This window comes from Meriones unguiculatus, chromosome 7 (assembly GCF_030254825.1).
Source record: "Meriones unguiculatus strain TT.TT164.6M chromosome 7, Bangor_MerUng_6.1, whole genome shotgun sequence".
NCBI lineage: Eukaryota > Metazoa > Chordata > Mammalia > Rodentia > Muridae > Meriones > Meriones unguiculatus.
This window is the reverse complement of record NC_083355.1, coordinates 77,400,623-77,418,224: the sequence shown is the minus strand read 5'-3', so window position 1 is coordinate 77,418,224 and position 17,602 is coordinate 77,400,623. Positions and strand designations below refer to the sequence as shown.

At 46.5% G+C, this 17,602-nt stretch overlaps 1 protein-coding gene across 8 annotated transcripts in view; it reads left to right on the top strand.

Moving 5' to 3' along the window:
* Nin (ninein) overlaps positions 1-17,602 on the top strand; it is a 101,060-nt gene that overhangs the window by 22,002 nt on the left and 61,456 nt on the right. For all 8 annotated transcript variants that reach the window (XR_009592982.1, XM_060387597.1, XM_060387591.1 and 5 more), the window contains exon 4: positions 11,191-11,360. Coding sequence is in view for 7 of the 8 variants with exons in the window: in XM_060387597.1 (XP_060243580.1) it covers positions 11,191-11,360 (170 nt within the window). In the remaining variant the exon portion in view is untranslated. The remainder of the gene's footprint in view (positions 1-11,190; positions 11,361-17,602) is intronic.

Below are 17,602 nucleotides of genomic sequence, written 5' to 3'. Positions count from 1 at the left end.
AGGCCCTGGGTTCAGGCCTCAGCTCTTCCACAAAAAAGTCTGAAAAGCTTCCTGGAGGAAAAAAAAAAATGAGGACCTTATAGCATGCATGTGGAGGATTTGGGTGATTTAAACCATTATCCCCAGATTCTCTCTCTCTTTCTCAGATTTAGTTATTATTTATACAGTATTCTGCCTGTAGACCAGGAGAGGGCACCAGATCTCATTGTAGATGGTTATGAGTCACCATGTGGTTGCTGGGAATTGAACTCGGGACCTTTGAAAGAACAACCAGTTCTCTTAACATCTGGGCCATCTCACGAGAGCAATGAGTTTTAAATGAAGCTTCTTTACCACAGCAGCACATTACAGAAGAGGTATTATTCCGAGGCAAGTGTTGATGGTGTAGCAGTGATTGGTTGGATCATGCAGAGGGAAGCTGAACAGTAGCTCCTTTGGCCTTATTTCCCCTTGTCTGTGTGAGCGTTTGATCTGTGGGAAACTTTCCTGAAAGAAGAAATGAGCCCAACAAGAGGGAATTCTATGTGGGTCCTACTGAGTAGAAAACCCTCTATTTATAGACAGGATCAGATGACAGTGTGATGACATCTCTGTTGACCCCCACTCACAAGTGTATATTTCTAGCACATGGACACTTAGTAGCTAGAACACTTAGTAACTGTCATGAAAGAAGAATAACTGTGTATCTCACTGATTGGTTTGTTTGTTTTTTTGTTTTGTTCTGTTTTGTTTTGTTTTCCTTTGAGACACAGTTTCTCTGTGTAGCCTTGGCTATCCTGGGCTCACTTTGTCAACCCAGCTGGCCTCGAACTCACAATGATCTGCCTGCCTCTGCCTCCCTGAGTGCTGAGATTAAAGGCATGCTCTACCACACCCTTCTCCTCACTGACCTGTGTTTTTTAAAGAGTGCCATATATTGTAAGATATATAGTTATATCTCAAAAAAGAAAAATGTCAAATAATAATCTAAAATGTTATTGATGATAAAATATATCCTAATTAAAAGGTGTTCAAACCTGGCACTTGTGTACGAATGTCTTAGGATCAAAGAAATATGGTAAATATTTGAGGGAAATTCTGAAGTATAGAAACTTTTATTTAAGTATAAGGAATTATGGACTCATGGGCTAGAGATAAGGGCTGGAAAGGGGCATCAGGAAATTCTGAGTGCTGTAACTTCTGTCTCTTTTCAGGAGAACCCCATGATCACATGAGCTTTTCCTCCCCATACAGGGATAACTATACTACATAAATTACACCTCAATAAACCTGACTTTAAAAAAAAGAAAACAAACAAGAAATCATAGTTCAGTCTGAACAGGAATCATTAGCCTTCTGTGGCGTTCTTTAGTGTGACCTGTTTACATAGAACCCAGATGGGAACTCATTTCTTATTTTCACTGGTGGCCTAGGTCTCCATTGTACTTTGTAAAGTGTCCCAGATTTGGCTCATGTGTTTTGGGCCTTACCTTTAATGATGTTTTGGATTGTGGGTTAAGTCTCCTGATTTTGGCTAATGGTATCTCTCTTCGGTAAGGCCCAGGTAAGTTCCTGGAAGCTCTTTCTGAGCCTGGGAGAGAGGTTCTTGCCTTCTTCACACTTTTCTAGGCTAATAAAGACTGTCCATAGGTGACCACTACCGGAGCATGGACTTGTGTTACTTGTGGGATCACACACCTTTGTTGGTATTTTTGCTTTTTAAAAGTTTGTCATCTTGATAGCAGTTATACAAGATCCGGGGGTGCTGGGTGGAGGTGGTTGACTGTGGCAAGTGTGAGCAAGTTAGACACAGTTTTGTTGTCTTCCTGTGCCTTCAAGTGAACTTGGAAGGGGCGGCCTTGACATTAACCCACGCGACACTGTCACCATCCCTTTCTCGAAAACCCGTGCTGTCATCTGACGGAAAATTGTCACCGTGAAAATACAGGCTTGTGGGGACAGCACAGGTGAAGGCTGCCGCTGGAGTTGCACCGTGCCGGGGCCTAACAATAGAAGAGCTGTGAGCTCGGGAACTGCCAGGGAGCCGGGCCGACAAAGCTGGCTGCAGGTGGCAGCTTCGCTTCTGCATGTGGGCCACGCTGCCACGCAGGCAGGGGCTGCCATTTGGACCACACTTCCAGGACCAAACACAGAAAGCATTCTTGTCGTTTCATCATGTGCCCGAGCTGTCCTCAAACCGGTGTAAAATGCAGCAGTAATATGCCTGTGAACAGGGCAGCATTTCAGCCTGTATTTCAGTGATGCTGCTAACTAACCCTTGTTGTAACAGGATACAAATCCAGAACAGAACCAGTGCCTTGAGTAGTTTACCTACTAGAAAGCATATATCATGGCCCAAGATACCCACGCTCCCTGTTCTGTTCTGCATATCCTTGCTTTGTCTGTTACTTGCCTCTGTCTCCCTGGTCCCTCCGGTTGCTCATGGCTATCAGGCCATTTTTCCACCAACACATGCACCTACTTACTCTAAATCTGATTCTTCTACCCACTCAGCCTGACTGGCGTGTGTGTGTGTGTGTGTGTGTGTGTGTGTGTGTGTGTGTGTGCAGAGACAGAAGGGGCTCAAGGGCTGTTTAGCAGACTGAGTTCACCCATACCTCTCCATGATAATAACCGTCCCTTAAACAATAGACTGCAGCATTTAGGGCTGTCATTTTCTATAAGCCCAAATATGGGCCTAAAGGAGGGCAGAGCCTGTGTGAAGTTCCATGAATAAATTATAGAGAAAGACATTAATACTGTGTCACCAACACATGCACAGAACCTAGCTTTAAGCCTTTTTTTTTTTAAGATTCATTTGTTTTTAGCTTATGTTATGTGTATGTGCCTACATGTATGTGTGTGTACCCCATGTGTGTCAGTGTCCAAAGAGGCCAGAAGGGGTCATCTGATCCCCTGGAATTAGAGTTACAGGCTATTTTGAGCCACCACGTGGGTGCTTGCAACCCAACCAAGTCCTATGAAGGGGCAGTAAGTGCTCTGAACTGCTGAGCCATCTCTCCAGAACCTAGTTTAAAGCCTTTTAACCCTCAGATTTGGCCCTCAGTCTGTGCAGCCTGTCCCAGAGTCTGCCAAGGGGTCCTAGGTGACAGGAGGGAGCAGCAGGTCATGCCTGACGGTGGGTGACAGAGAGAGCTGTCCGTGTCCTGGCATCATTGGGATGCTCAGAACTTAATTCCTCTCTTACCACATGGACCTGCATTGTGGTGTATTTGTCAGGCTTTGAAATCCTAGTGGACTTTGAGAGAAAAGATAAAACCAGGAAGGACACTAAGAAGACAGGGCTACAGTGTATAGTGAGAGAAATCCAGATAGTCATGAAGTGGCAATGGTAAGATGTCTATAGGACAAGACATCTGCATCTGTATTAGTCAGAGACTCTAAAGGAACAGAACCAAAGGAACATATGAAATACATAAGCAGTATATCTACACACACACATACACACACACACACACACACACACATACTGCTTATAAAATGGAGTTTTCCAGACTGGCTTACATGATGGTGCCTGGACAACCCAACAATGGTTGTCAAAATGCTAGAGAAGCAAGAACAGGGAGCTCAGCAGTCCCCAGTGAGCCCTGAACACCCACAAATGCCCACCCTTGAGAGTCACTGGTATTAGGTACCTAAGGACAAACATACTGGAATATGATGTCGGTAGAGGAGAACAGGAACAGCTACAGACCCACCCACTCACAAAGACGGCAAGGCGGGTGTCCCACACGGTCTCAGCCCTTTCACTGGATTTTTTTAATCATGGCTGACCTTGGAGGGATGGCACAGCCTACTTCGAGGATGAGGTCCACTCCCCATCACCCCCCCCACCTGTCAGTCCACTCTAGAAATGTTCTCGCAGTCACACAAGTGAGTTTCATCAGTTACAGGCACTTCCTAATCCACTCAAGTTGACAGTCCAACCATCCATTACAGCACCTGACCAAGCAATAGTCTAGAAAAGACTTCTTGGTAGGTGTGAAGAGCCTAGAGCCAAAAGGTACTGGCTCGGCCTCTTCAGCGGTGCGACCTCACACGGCCTACCTTTGTGATCTTTGTCCAGCTGATATCTAAAAGGGTTTGGAGCCCTTTCAACTCCGAGTTTCACTTGAGTTGTCTCCTATTGCCCAGATGGCATCATTTACATCTCCGGGGAAAGCCGGTCAACACTAGCTTTCTCTTTCTATAAGATTTTACCTAACATAAATTGACACTGTAAAGTCCTCTGAAAGGCAGCTGCTCACTGCACTCCGCGCTCCCTTGGTCTTCCGATAAAAGGCAGTTGCACATAAATAATACAAAGCAAAGCTCTAAGGAGATTTGAGAGGATATGGAGCTGTCGTTATTTTTATTCTGTGGTCCTGAGCTCTGCCCTTTATAACTTCTCTGCTGCTATTTTTAGCACTTTGATAACACCAGAGTTTTAATTCTAAGACTGTAGGAGTTTTTTTCCTGTAAGAAGCAGTAACAGTAGAGACACAATGAAATTTAGATAAGGACAGGACAATGGGCTGTGGATGATAGGGTGTCCTTTGCTGCTTCCAGCCTAATTAACAGCCTAAGTAACGCGGTATGGCGTGGGCTGTTTAAGTTTTAAGTCACGTGTCTGGAATAAGAGAGGGGTAACAACTTATTAACTATTTATCCAATTTGTAATGACTTTGGATTGCTGGCCTTTTGTAGTGGAAATGCTGGCATTACAATGCACAGTGCCAAAATACTCCTGGCTCCAGTCTGCAGGGCTTTTGGCTTCCTTTGATGCCTCTTTCCACTACGTTTCTGTTGTAGAGTAAATGTTAGCATAATGCAAGAAGCCCACTGCCTTTTCTTTGTTCATGGGGCTGGGAGAGCTCAGTTTGGAAAAGCCAACCCGGGAAAACAGGATGGGGCATTGTTCTGGCAGGTGCTAGTTTCCGTCTCAGAGCTCTAATTCCGAGAGAGCCATTTCAGTTAATTGTAGTTGTTCCCCTTATATTAAAAAAAAAAAAAGCCTTAAATGTAAAAAAAACATTCCCTCTCATTCACTCAGCAAGCATATGGCAGAGTGAGTTCCTTGGGTATTAGACTATATCCTGATTCACAGTGATCAAAGGCGTGTTTGCAGCCCCTTACAGAGGCACTGGGCTGAGCTCTGGAGTCTGGCTGCAGTCTGTACTTGGTAAATCGTTGTACATGCATAGACAAGCTCAGGAGGCTTGTCTGGGACTCTGCTTTGGCTGAGATAAGAACATGGGCTCTTTTCGCCTGATGGTAGTAGCATGCTGATTGCAGTGGTCAAAAGTTATCTCCACCACCAGAATCAACCACAGAAGTGAGTATTAGAATGTTTATATCCGGGGCATGATGGTGCAGCCCTGCAGTCTTAATATTTGGGAGGCTGAGGACTGCAAGTTCAAGGTCAGCCTGGGCTGTACATTGAGATTCTGACTTAAACAAACAAACAAACAAACAAAAAGATGGTATTTGCAAGTTGTGAAACACTTGTGCCTGCTGGTAGTCAGGTAAAAATGATAGAACCTTGGCCGTGAACTGTAACGATGCTCTTGGCTCATCAGGGCAACGTAACGTAAATAATCACGAGTATGGAAGGGTACTCACTTTGGATAGTATGTCTGTAGGCAAATTGTGGCTTGTGTGTATATTTAGAGACCAAGCAGTTATTAAAATGCCATAGGGAGTTGCTTATTGTTAGGAAAATGTTACTAAAAAATAAAAGGCAATCTTTTAACAATCCATGCAATGTCCTACAAAGACCCATGCTGCTTACACTTAGAGAACAGGGTGCTAATCTCCATAATGAAAGAATGTGCTTGGGAGTAGTACATTTTATTTCAATTGTGGCAAGTGTGTAAGGAGGCTCCCACATGGGGGACACAAAGGACGTGAGAGTCTTCGAGAGTCTGTTCATCTCTCTCACAGCAGCCTAGGCATGAAGGTGAAACCAACTAATAGGGAAGAGAGAATCAGGACAAGATCAAGATCAGAACAGCTCTGGTTTCTGATATCTTATTGTACATTTGCCACTAATCTGACATGTTCGAAAAAAAAATGAGACTGAGGAGATGTGCTGTGACCTGAAGGTTGGGAGACTCTTCCTGACTCTGTTTCTCCTGGTGCCTACTGCTGGGTACCGCTTCCTACTCTGATGGCTTTGGGATGCCCCCAGCAACACAGCAGCCTGGATGGAAGGGCTAGAGTACAGGGCGAAGCTCCCATGATGAGCTGCTAGGCGGGACCATGACCTTGCTCCATGGCACTCCTTTAAGGAGGAAGTGAAGCCTTCATAAAGTTAAGAATTCCTAACCCTCAAGACCTTGGCGGAGGAAGTATCTTGTTCTGGGTTCATTTGGCTCCAATGCCCGTATTCTTTCCATGAAGTTCAAATGCCCCAGAAAGTGTCACAGTCTAAAATGGATAGGAAATTCTTAACATACAAAGGTGCTTTTAGAAAAACATGGCTGTGGCCATTATTAAATTGGAAGCTGCAGACAGTATGAGTTACACAACAGCACAGGAGAAAAGGTACGGAAAAAGTTGTGCCTAGAAGTTCCTTGAAGGAAATGCTTAGAGCTGAGCCTTGAAGAATGGGGAAGACTCAGTCAGAGAAATGTGATTGCTCTCTTCTGCAAAGTGATGGCAGATGTGGAGCCTCCTTGTGGCTCAGCCAATCAGTCCTCCCAGGCAAAGCCTGGGAAGCTCTGTAATTGCTATTGGTACACAGCTTTCCCTATCCGTGGCTCCTTGACTTCTGTACATCTAAGATAGACTGTGGAACTGGCCCAGTCAGCCCAGGGTGTGGCCACACCACAGTCCTCTACCCTCTTCAGCAAGCTTTCTCCTCAGAGCCTTCTGGATCTGGCAGAGCTGATCAGAGCATTTTTCTAAAACTGTATCCTCCTGCAAGAAGCATCTCTTGAGTAATAACTGATGTACAGACTGCCCCTAGAATTCTCTCAGCTGCACCCAGGGGTTGCAGGGTGGGGATGGGGTTGTCGCTGAACAAGGCCAGCGCAGTGAGACCCCAGAGAGAAGAGTAGTTGGGGAATAAGGTAGCAATGTTCCAAAACCCAAAAGCTGCTGTCTTGGAAAGGGTGTGTGGGATGGTCATGAACCCTTACTGATGTTGTCTTTTCTGGGAAGCAAAAGCCACGTCAGACGGCTACTGCCGAAGTCTTTCTGTGTCACTCATCCTCTGTCTTTCTTTTCTTTCCCATTTCTGAGCCAAACCCATTCCTTACCTTCTCTGGCCACTAACCTGATTCTCTACCCTCCTCCTCTTTTCCTTGCTCTCCTGTACTCTTCTCTCACCTTTGATCTCCTCCTGATCTTCTCCCCCCCCATCGAATTCATTTGTTCCCCTTCCATCTTCATGTTTCCCTATGCCCTCATAGTTCTGCCTCCATCCCTCTCTTCCCATCCCCATCCCCACTCATCCTCGCCTATCTGTCTGTCTGTCTTTGTAGTCTAGCTTGGTTGCTCTTGGATTCTAGCCCTTTGCTTTGATTGTATTTAGGCTCGGTTGTGGTTATGGACTCCCCAAAGCCGTCTACCCTCGGGATGTAGCAGGATGGGGGTGGGGTGATGCAGCCAGGCCATGCAGTAAGGGGCTGTACAACAGGACCATGTGACCCCCTAGGCTGTGCTGACAGCCTTTCCAAGAAAGCTTTTTGGGGATGTTTGTCTTGAGATTCACACACAGTTCATTTTTTATCCTTTCTCGTTTTCAAGCTGAGTTCAGGCATCCTGTGAGCTGAACAGAAAAGCAATTTGAAGGCTCTCAAGTAGCACCCTCACTGCTACCCTCCTGGAGTCTTTGGAAGGGGGAGGTGATGACTGACTCTAGAGAGAGCTCGGCAAAGACCCCTTGAGCAGATGCATCTGATGTAGAAACTCCACGAGAGAGGCATAGTCGTGGACTGAGGTGCCAGTGTTCCTGGTGTCTCTGGCAATGATGTCCTTGGCTCACTAAAGGGTCAGGAAGGGAGACAGGAAGCAGGAGCCATTTTGGAAGAAGGTTGGTACCAAAAATGGCTGGACTCTCTTCTTCATCCTTGGAAACAGTCTAAGAACATTCACAGAAGTTTGATTTAAAACATGATTTAAAACAAACACTCATCATGTCCCTCAATGGTCATGAGATAATCGCTCAGGAGTCCAGTAAAAATGAGTTGAAGGAATCCGCCTCACATTGATGGTGAAGCTGCAGGATTCTACCTACAGCTGGGACTATAGGTCCAGCTTTGACTATAGGTCCAGATGCTGACATTGCAAGCTCACGCTCTCATGCTCGTGAAACAGGCACTCCCAACTCATACCTCCCCCGTGTTATCTTTGTGCTTGAAAACAGTAGAAATGAAAAAGAAGAGAAGATGACTCATGACTATCCTTTGCAAAAGCTAACTGCCAGGGACAGGACAGTCCTAATGTCATGCCTTATCTATCCTTGTCTATCCTTGGAGCTCTGGCCTATGCTGAAGGAAGGCCTGAGATGTAGTTTCATTTCTCCATAAACCAAAGGACCCCATATTATCTGGCCCCAGTAAGATTGCTTCAGAATGAAGCTCAGAAAAAAACTATTGCTTCTGGGTACACTCGCAGAGTAAATCAATTTTGCCGCAGGGTGGCAGTTTCTTCCATTAGTTGTGTTAAGGGCAGACACTGCATTCTTCAGTTTGAGTGAGAGTATCTTAAAGTCTGCAAGTGGCCGATGTTTGGACTGCAGCTGCTACTGTGGGAAGTCCTGCTGAGAGGACTTCATTCTCAGATGCTCACCACTGCAAAGGCTGTTGCTCATGAATGTTCTTTCTGGACCTTCCTACTCCCGGGGCCTCTCCTTCTTTCATATAAACTCAGCCTTGCTGATGTTCTTAATAGAACAGGGATGTGTGGGTGTGTGCCTCTAACAGGGAGCTGTTTCTAACTGCTGAGGTGGGCTTACTTTTTATTGCTCACATAGATGGTTCGGGAAACTCTAACAAGGAAGCTCAGTAGTCCACCTTTCTTTTGTATGTGCTAACATCTTTATTCTGGTGAGATTTTCACAGGACCTGGAAACACACGCTGGCCTATTGTATATGTGCATTATATAGATATACATATGTATATATGCACACATACATATATATATTATACAAAAGATATTAACTTAAAATTTGCTTACAGTTGGTTATTATAATAAATTGTAATTTAAGAGGTCTTAAAGTTCCTAAAGGAAACAAAAAAGTAACCCCCAAATCTACAACAATTCCCCCATGGTTCACAATCAGCCACTTTTTGTTTGTTTGTTTAGAAGGAGAGCTATTTAGATTCCACCAATCTGTGTGCTGGGAGAGTTAGCAATACTAGCTAGGAAGCCGCTTCACCCACAGGCAAGCCTAGGGCTCCATCCCCAGGAGACTCTGTAGAGAGCGCTGATTCCCCCTTCTGTCAATTTTCCCTTTCGGGTGTACTGCAGCACACAGGAAGGACTCCTCTGCCAGTCCTATCCCCAGGTGCAATCTCCTTCTCATGCTCGGAAAGCCCCAGGTTTTCTGTTCTCCTTTTAGTCTTTTCGAAGCCCTCCTAGTCCCTAACGGTGTATCCTGTTGTCTGGCACTAAAATCTAAGAACATCTAATAAATTAAGAATGCTTCTGCATTGCTTCTTGTCTGACCAGCATCCGTGGGTGTCAGCTGCCAGCGAGTAGCTCGAGTGTCTGGTCCACTCCCGAATAGACACAGGCTGACACACTCCCTTCCGAGGAAAGGTACCTTCAAGGGTGCATGTCATTCTAAATATAAATTCTGTATGCTTAAGCACTTCCTGTAAGAGAATAGCTCTAGATTTAATGAAATGACTTGGCTGGGACTTATGAAAGAGCTGCATATTAATACCGCTGAAAATTGCATACCTGGTATAAATACTTCACTCTTAGCTTTCCTGAGCATTTCAGAATGCGGTGAGCTACATCTGTGAGCATCACAGAATCTGAGCTTGTGCCCAAGGAAGGGCCATTTGCCCTCCCAGGGATGCTGAAGTAAGAGTCCACCCACCCAACCAGGCTTCCACTGCGGGTGAAGGAATGTTTTGTTTCTTCAGCTCATATCTGATTACTGGTGCTTGCGCTGATGATATGTCCACACCTCAATGAAAACTCTTGTATCTGAGTTCTGAAATGTGACCAGACTGTCGTGTCCAAACAACACCCAGAGAGTGTGTGTGTATCTGCAGAGTCAGTGTGTATCTGCAGAGACAGATGCTAACGCAACGGAGAACAAATCATCGCCAGTCCTTTTTGTATTTTAGTACAACATTTTATGTTTATTCCCCTGGTACGATGCAAAGTGCTTGCAGATCTTGAGGATGACATTTGAATGGAGTGAAGTATTTATCTTTATTGCTTCAGAGCACTCAGAGTAGAGAGGGGCAGCCTGCTGGTGGAGGTGGCGTGGAGGAGGTGATGGCTGCGGTGGTAGTGGTGGTTAGAGGTGCGGTGCTTGGTGTGTGTGAGGCGCCGGTGGTGGTGAAGATGAAAGCGGTAGCTGTTGAACCTGAGAACTGCCACTCCAGAGCTCTGGAGTTCTTCAGAGCCCGAGGCTACTCTACCCTGGACGTCGCCCTTTCTGATGCTGAAAACAGAAGCGGCGCCGTTTTTATTCCCCAGCTTACTGTTCTGCGATCTTACAGTGAAACCTCAGTGCCAGGTTTCGAGGAAGCGAGGCGCTCTCGCTAATCGATGGGACCCCCCAGTATCAGCTCTGCTTCTCTGGGAGATCAGAAGGTAGAACAGTTAACGAAGGGGTCCCTGAGGGTGCTTCCCCCTCAATGGTGTGGACACTAACCTTTCAGAACCCTACCAGGTCCAGGACTTCCCACAAGGTGCCTCTTAGATTGTTCCCCCCTTCTCTCTCCTTCTTTTGCCCTCCCACACTTAAAGCCACCAAATTACCAAATACATAACCAATCGTCATCAACCCCTTTGCCCCTTTTTGCCAGTCACACAGATGCAGGTGTTGCTGGCTATCCGAGGCAGATACTGCTCTGCATCTGACCTGAGGACTCACGGGCGCACGGCCGCCCCCGCTAGCTCACGGGGCTAGTTTCTTTGCGGGGGGAATCATACAAGAGGCTGTGCCCCGCCACCCTGCAAGTGGCAGTTCGGGGCCTCCTCTCTTGTAACGGGGCCTTAACTCTCGTCTCCTTGTCCAGACTGTTCACTAGAAGCTCAGCCCAAATATGTCAGAGGCGGGAAGCGCTACGGACGAAGATCCCTACCTGAGTTCCAAGAGTCTGTGGAAGAGTTCGCAGAGGTGACAGTGCTTGAGCCGCTAGATGGGGAGGCGAGGCCGTCGCACATCCCAGCCGGTGACGGAAGTGAGGTAAGGAGCTCAGGCCGTCATCGATCGTGGGCATGCGCGCTCTGCGCAGGAGACAGAATGCAGGCGTTCATGGTGCAACGGGCTCTGCTCAGACCTGGCCCCTCTGTAGTTGTCCCTCTTATGACTCTTGGACAGAGATGCTAATCTTCCAGCCTGCATGTGTCGCAGAGTTCGGGAAACTGACATGTCTGCGTCTCGTTTCTGCTCAGTTATTTTTATACCGTTTGCTGTTCTTGTAGTTCTCCTTGGAATTGTATCTCCCCCCACCCCCGCCGCGCCCCCACCCTGCTATGGCACTTTCGTCTTAAAAAGTGACTCAGAAAGCTAACCAAGGGCTCAGCGGGTAAGAATATCTGCTGAGGACTTGAGTTCAAATCCCCGGAAGGCCTCTGTGCTTGGGACTGGAGACAGAGGCAGGAAGATCCTTGGTCGGGGTGGTAGAAGGGGAGGAAGGTAGCTGTAAGGATGAAGACAGGATTGTTTGGGCTTCGTGGTGGTCAGCCTAGTTCCAGGGTCATGAGAGAAGGATGCTGTCTCAAGGGAATAAGATGGAGAATGCTGAAACAGTACACACGCCATCCTCCCCTGGTCCCTCCACAGACATGGGTCAACCATCCATGCACACACGTGCGTACACACTACCCTCACAAACACACACCTCACATACATGTGCACAAGTTTAAAAAAAAAAAAAAAGAAATTTAAAAGTAACGGACTCTATCACTGTCTCCAACCTCAAACCATGAACCAGCTTCCGTGACAGAAGAATGGAAGTCACACATTCCAATTTTTTCCAGGTTTTTTTTTTTTAGATTTATTTATTTTATGAACATAAATGTTTTGCCTGCTTTTATGTATGTGTGCCGTGTGCGTGCCTATTGGTCGAGGATGTCAGAGGATAGCATCGAATCCTCTGGAACTGGATTTACGGATGTGAGCTGCCATGTGGGTGCTGGGACTTGAACCTGGGTCCTCTGCAAGAGCAGCCGGTGCTCTTAACTGCCGTGCTGTCTCCCCGGCTCTATGTTTTAGTGTTTTAAAATGGTCTGCATTTTATCTCTCAGGATGTGATAAACCAGTTCAAACACTGTTCTTGCTTCAAAGCATGGGCTAGGGGTGCTTTTCCAGGGCTTGGCCATTCCCAGACCTCTTTCTCTTCTCTGGGCTTGCCACCCCCAGGCTCAGCTCTCAGGCTGGTTCCCCCTGTCTTCCTTGGTGTCCTTTTCATCCTGCACACCATTGTAATCTGTCAGAGAAGAAGAAGCAGTGACGCTTTCTTTAGTCTTTTTTTATGGCTCATTTGCCAACAGCCCACTTATAGAGCATGATCAAGAATGCCTTGCTGAGCAAACTCTAAATATTTCTTGCAAATCTCAGCCCAGATTGGAGCTGTAAATATTCCAGACACGAAGATGAGCTGGGAAAGAGACAAAGCCCCTCCGATTTCTGGAAGAGTCTGCCAAATGCAGGCTGACTGGGTGTGTGTGTGTGTATGTGTGAGTGCTCTTGTGCTTTTCAGTGTTTATTGCCAGCTTCATTTCTTCCCCACACCTAGTGTCCTTTAGGTCTGCAGGTATCAGGATGCTGAGGACAGATGTTTGATTGCTGAGGGCATCCTTGGGAGCAAGCCTCCTATAGATTTGAGTAGATGGGGATGCTAACCAACCATAAATACACATGTGCACATACCCAGTCAGCCTGGGCAGGGACGCTGGCCTTCTCAAGTGCTCAGTTCGGTGGTCCCTTCCTTTCCTGGTCCCTTTGAAACATTAAAACAGAGACTTTTGCCTAGAAAAACACACATACTCACACAGGCACAAACATCGTGCGTAGACAGTTTTAAGGGGGCAAAAATCTGCATACATTATGCAGCTGAATATTCATAACACCGTGTTTTTCCTTGCTGTCAGGGAGGGTGTCCTCTTACTATATAAAATCTGTTTCATCGTGAGTCTGGGCAATATGAAATTTAATTGGGATATACATCTCGAAAAAGAGTCTTTAACGATTTAGGAGGTAAGCTTAATTATTCAGAGACTCTTTTTAAGTCCAGTATCTTATCTCTTGAACTGGTCTCAAGATATTATTACTTGGTGCCAAGAAACCCCATAACCATTTATATTTTTTCACACAGTAGTTTCTACTTACTCTCCAGGGTTACCCAGAAAGCCTCTGGGCAGAAGTGGCCATTCCTGGCAGTGTATCATTGGTCTTTGTTAGCCCTATCACTGACTTACTGGGTAACTGACTCTGCTGGAGTTGCTATTTTAAAAAGAGAGCCTCTGATTTCATCCGTAAGCAAACATGAGTTGAAGCCCGAGGCCGGAGAAACCTCGCTGTAGGTAAAGAGCAGGCTCATCGAGAGAATGCCCTCACCCTCCGTGTGCTGCAGCTTCCCACGGATCCTCCAGAAACCTCAGTGAGGACCTTTTGACACCCCAGTCAGAACCCTGTTCACCACCCTCTCCAAAAGAGCTGTAGGCCGAGGCCTGGACAATGTCCTTTCTCTGGGTGTCTCCTCCCAGCAGAGGCTACCCACTGTTATCAGCTGCTGCATCCCACACCAAAGCATCAGGGCATCAGGGCGCCAGATAACACACTCATGCCTCGCCTGTTGAGATCGTCACACAGCACCCTGCCTTAAAAAAACAAAACAAAACAAACAAACAAAAAAAAAACCTGAGTCAATCCTGCCATTTCTGTCTTTTTAGTGCTATAGATGGAACCCAAAGCTTGGTTACACTAAGCAAGTCGCCTCCCGCTGAGCCCCCAGGCCTGTCGTTTTCCAAATCACTTTATCTCTTCAAGTTTTGAATGTTTCCATTGAGGTTCAAAGGACGAATCCCAGTTTTGTGCGGCTGCACGCTGGCAGAGGTCTCGCTCTCACTGGCCACTTTTCCTGGGGCACTCAGCCCTGTGTTGTAGTTTTATGAGCGTGTCACTGTTGTGTCCCCAACAGTGGTCAGTTTCTGCTTGAGCCTCAGCAATGAAAAGCTACCTGTCCAAGGGGCTTGTTCTGGAATCGCCGTCCTTTGTACAGAAGCTGTCCGTGCATCCAAGGGGGCAAAGAGGTGGAGCTGTCGTCCTCGTTGGAGAGTCCCTCAGCTGCGGAGTGTAGGGAGTTTGTATCTGTCAGGGGTTCTCTGCACTGTCTTCATTTCTTCCTCCTTCCTTGTCACCTAAGAACCTGATGTTTCATGTCTTTGGGGCTGTTGAGTTTCATCATGGGGAGGTATTGGGGCTGGGCCTGCCCTGGGCTGAATGTCAGGGGTGGGGAAGCTAGAGACAGACTTCTTCTATCTGACAGATGACTGCTTGGCTGGCCTTCTAGGTCTGCCATTTCTCCTGCTTTCAACGGGTCTGGTTGCCACCTCCGCCCCCAACCCACCCTCCAGAGCGGCCTCAGAGCTTCCCAATGAAGACAACAAAAGGATCAGAACCTGTTATCAGGAGTTGAACAGGGGGAGGTCTGGCTGTGTTCCCCGACGACGGGAAACTAATTTTAGCTCCAGGTTGAGTCCAATCATGACTTCACTGAGGTCCTCTGGAGGCGTGGGCGGTAGGATGAAACAATGTCCCACTCACCTATCAAAGCTGTCCCCGGGCGGCTCACTTCCCACTAGGAACTCACCCTCGCAGGACAAATGAGCGAACTGTGTCTGAAAAGAATTCTTCTCTTCCCTCTGGGGTTATCCAGTCAGGCTCACACTTCTGCACGAAGGCTGTCATTTCTCGGCCCTGGGGATGGCAGTTCACCATGTCTTTTGTATCGTTGTTTGGTCCAAAGCCCTTCTCCCATAAGAACAACCCAGACTATTGGTAATTCTCTGCAGTTTACCTATAATGGCACTTTTTCTCATACTCCTGGAAAGGTCCACATACGTAGACAAGTGTGAGTGAGGCTATTAGAGAGATTGCTTTAAAGCAGCTAAATAGATATGTAATGTAAGGCCCGTGTGAAGCTCCAGGCTTCCTTAGTCAGGCACCACAACTTGATGCTCCTTACAGCATGCCTTTGTCATGAGCTGTGGGGGAAGGCTCATAGGGTCACGGGCATAGCTGCTGTGCCTCTCCTTGTACAGAATATATGAAAAGAAACTGTCTTAGGACTGGAGACACGGCTGAGCCGTTGAAAGAACAGGCTGCTCTTGCAGAGGACCCAGGTTCAATTCCCAGCACCCATATGGCCGCTCACTGCTGTTTGTGACTCTAGTACACAAGAAATAAAAGTAGAGAAAGAAAGAAAGAAAATGAACCTTGCCACTAGGCGGTTTTGGTCATGCTTAGCTTTTGTTTCTGTTCGCCTGTGTTGAAGCTCCAATAAATTGTAAGCGTATTCATCATCTCTGGCCCTTCCCCACTCCCTTGAGCTTTTACCAGGCAATTTGATTCTTTCCTGCTGAAAGAGAAAATGCCTAACCTAGCTATCAAGTATGTCTCCCCTGCCACGTGTAGTTTACAAGGCCGTAAAGCCATTCTATAGGAGAAGACCTCTGCGAATTCTGCAGCGCTGTGTATGGTCCTTCGGAATTCCATCTGGAAAGCAGGGCACAGAACGTGTGCCTTCGCAGGGCAGGCAAAGCCCACCAAAGGCCGCAATGTGCCTGGCCTCCGAGTTTAGTGTGTTTATCTGGCGATTGGATCCCTGGGGAGTCTGACCTCTCCTCTTGGCTAGGACTGAAAGGAATGGTGATTTTTCTCTTTCTTATGGGATCATTTTCCCCCGAGTCAGTTCAAGTGGACATTCTACTCCGAGTGAATCCTGGCCAACAAAGGGCACATTCTTGGTCCCGGTCTAAGGTGTGACTATCAAGAGGGTTTTGGTTGACACTGTTTGTGCTTTACTTTATTAAGAAACAGAAGTGAGATTTCAGGATCTTAGGAGTACATTTTTAGCCCCTTTGATGAATAGCTTGGGCTTCAGGCCCATGTTCCCTCACAGGTAGCTAGCAGGGAGGGGGACAGAAAGCCACACACATTTTAATTCTAGTCTCTATTCTTCAAGCTCGGCAGAAAAGACTGTGTAATTAATACAATTGGGGCAGGGCCACTTCGCTTTCTGCCCTAGTTGAAAAAACAGGGGACACCTTGTTAACTGCTTTCCTCTACAGGGAATAAATTGGGTCTATAAGATCCTTATCAAGAACAAGAGGTTTTGAACGATTATTTCTTCAACTGCAGACAATGATAATGAAAGTCAAAACCGCTGGTTCACAGGCTGCAGTTAAGTGAGAACCTGAGGGAGAAGTTAAATCTGACGGGCACACAGGCCCAGGGGTGGTCGGGGGGTCCAGGCGTTCTGTTGGGCTGTGCAGGTGAGAGGCTAGCTAGCATGGCGCTTGGTTAGTCCGCCAGCAACCCCCACGCCCAAAAATAAACCCTTAAAACAAAAAACAAAACAAAAAAACCCGATTTGCTGCCTACATCAATTCATACTGCTTTGAAAAATCTGAAACTATCTTTTCCTTATGTTATTTTCATATAGGTATAATCTGGTGCTGAAAGCATTGTATGGGTATTTATTCCATTGTAGGGGTCGATATTTAATTGTGGGACACATGTGCTTTTTTTAGTAACTAAGAGAAATTCCACTCAGGTCTTTCGTAGTTGAAACATACATATTCTTTCTTCATTGCCCCATTTGTATCCTTAAAACACCATTGACAAAGTAAGCAGTCTCCTAATTGATGCCATTTTTTCCCCAACTAACGGGATGACATCCTCAGGATACGCATTTTTGTTAATGGTACCTCAGTCTTCCCTTTCTGTGTTTTCCGTCTCGTTGATCACTTGTCTACTCCCATATGGGATTGTAGATCCCTTGAATGTGACCCATGACCCCAGAAGCCTCTTCAAAGATAACAAGACAACTCTTGTTCTTACAAGGCTTGCAGACCGTGGTGCCCTGAAGTGCATCTCTGGGGCTGGAGGGATGGCGGAGTACTCTTTCAGACAACCTGGGTTCAGTTCCTGGCATCCATGTCGCGGCTCACCACTCTCTGTAACTCCAGTTCTGGGGAATCTGACACCCTCAAGCAAGCATACATGCAAGCAAAACAGCAATGCACAAAAAACTAAAATTAATCAATCATTAAAAACAAAAAACCCTCCATCTCTACTCCACAGCCTTCTAGATCAGAAATTTCTGATACTTTTCAACTGGAAACTTAAGACTGACAGCAAATCAAAATCCAGCTAGTGATGATTCATATTCTAGTGATGATGGTAACCCTGCCCAACCA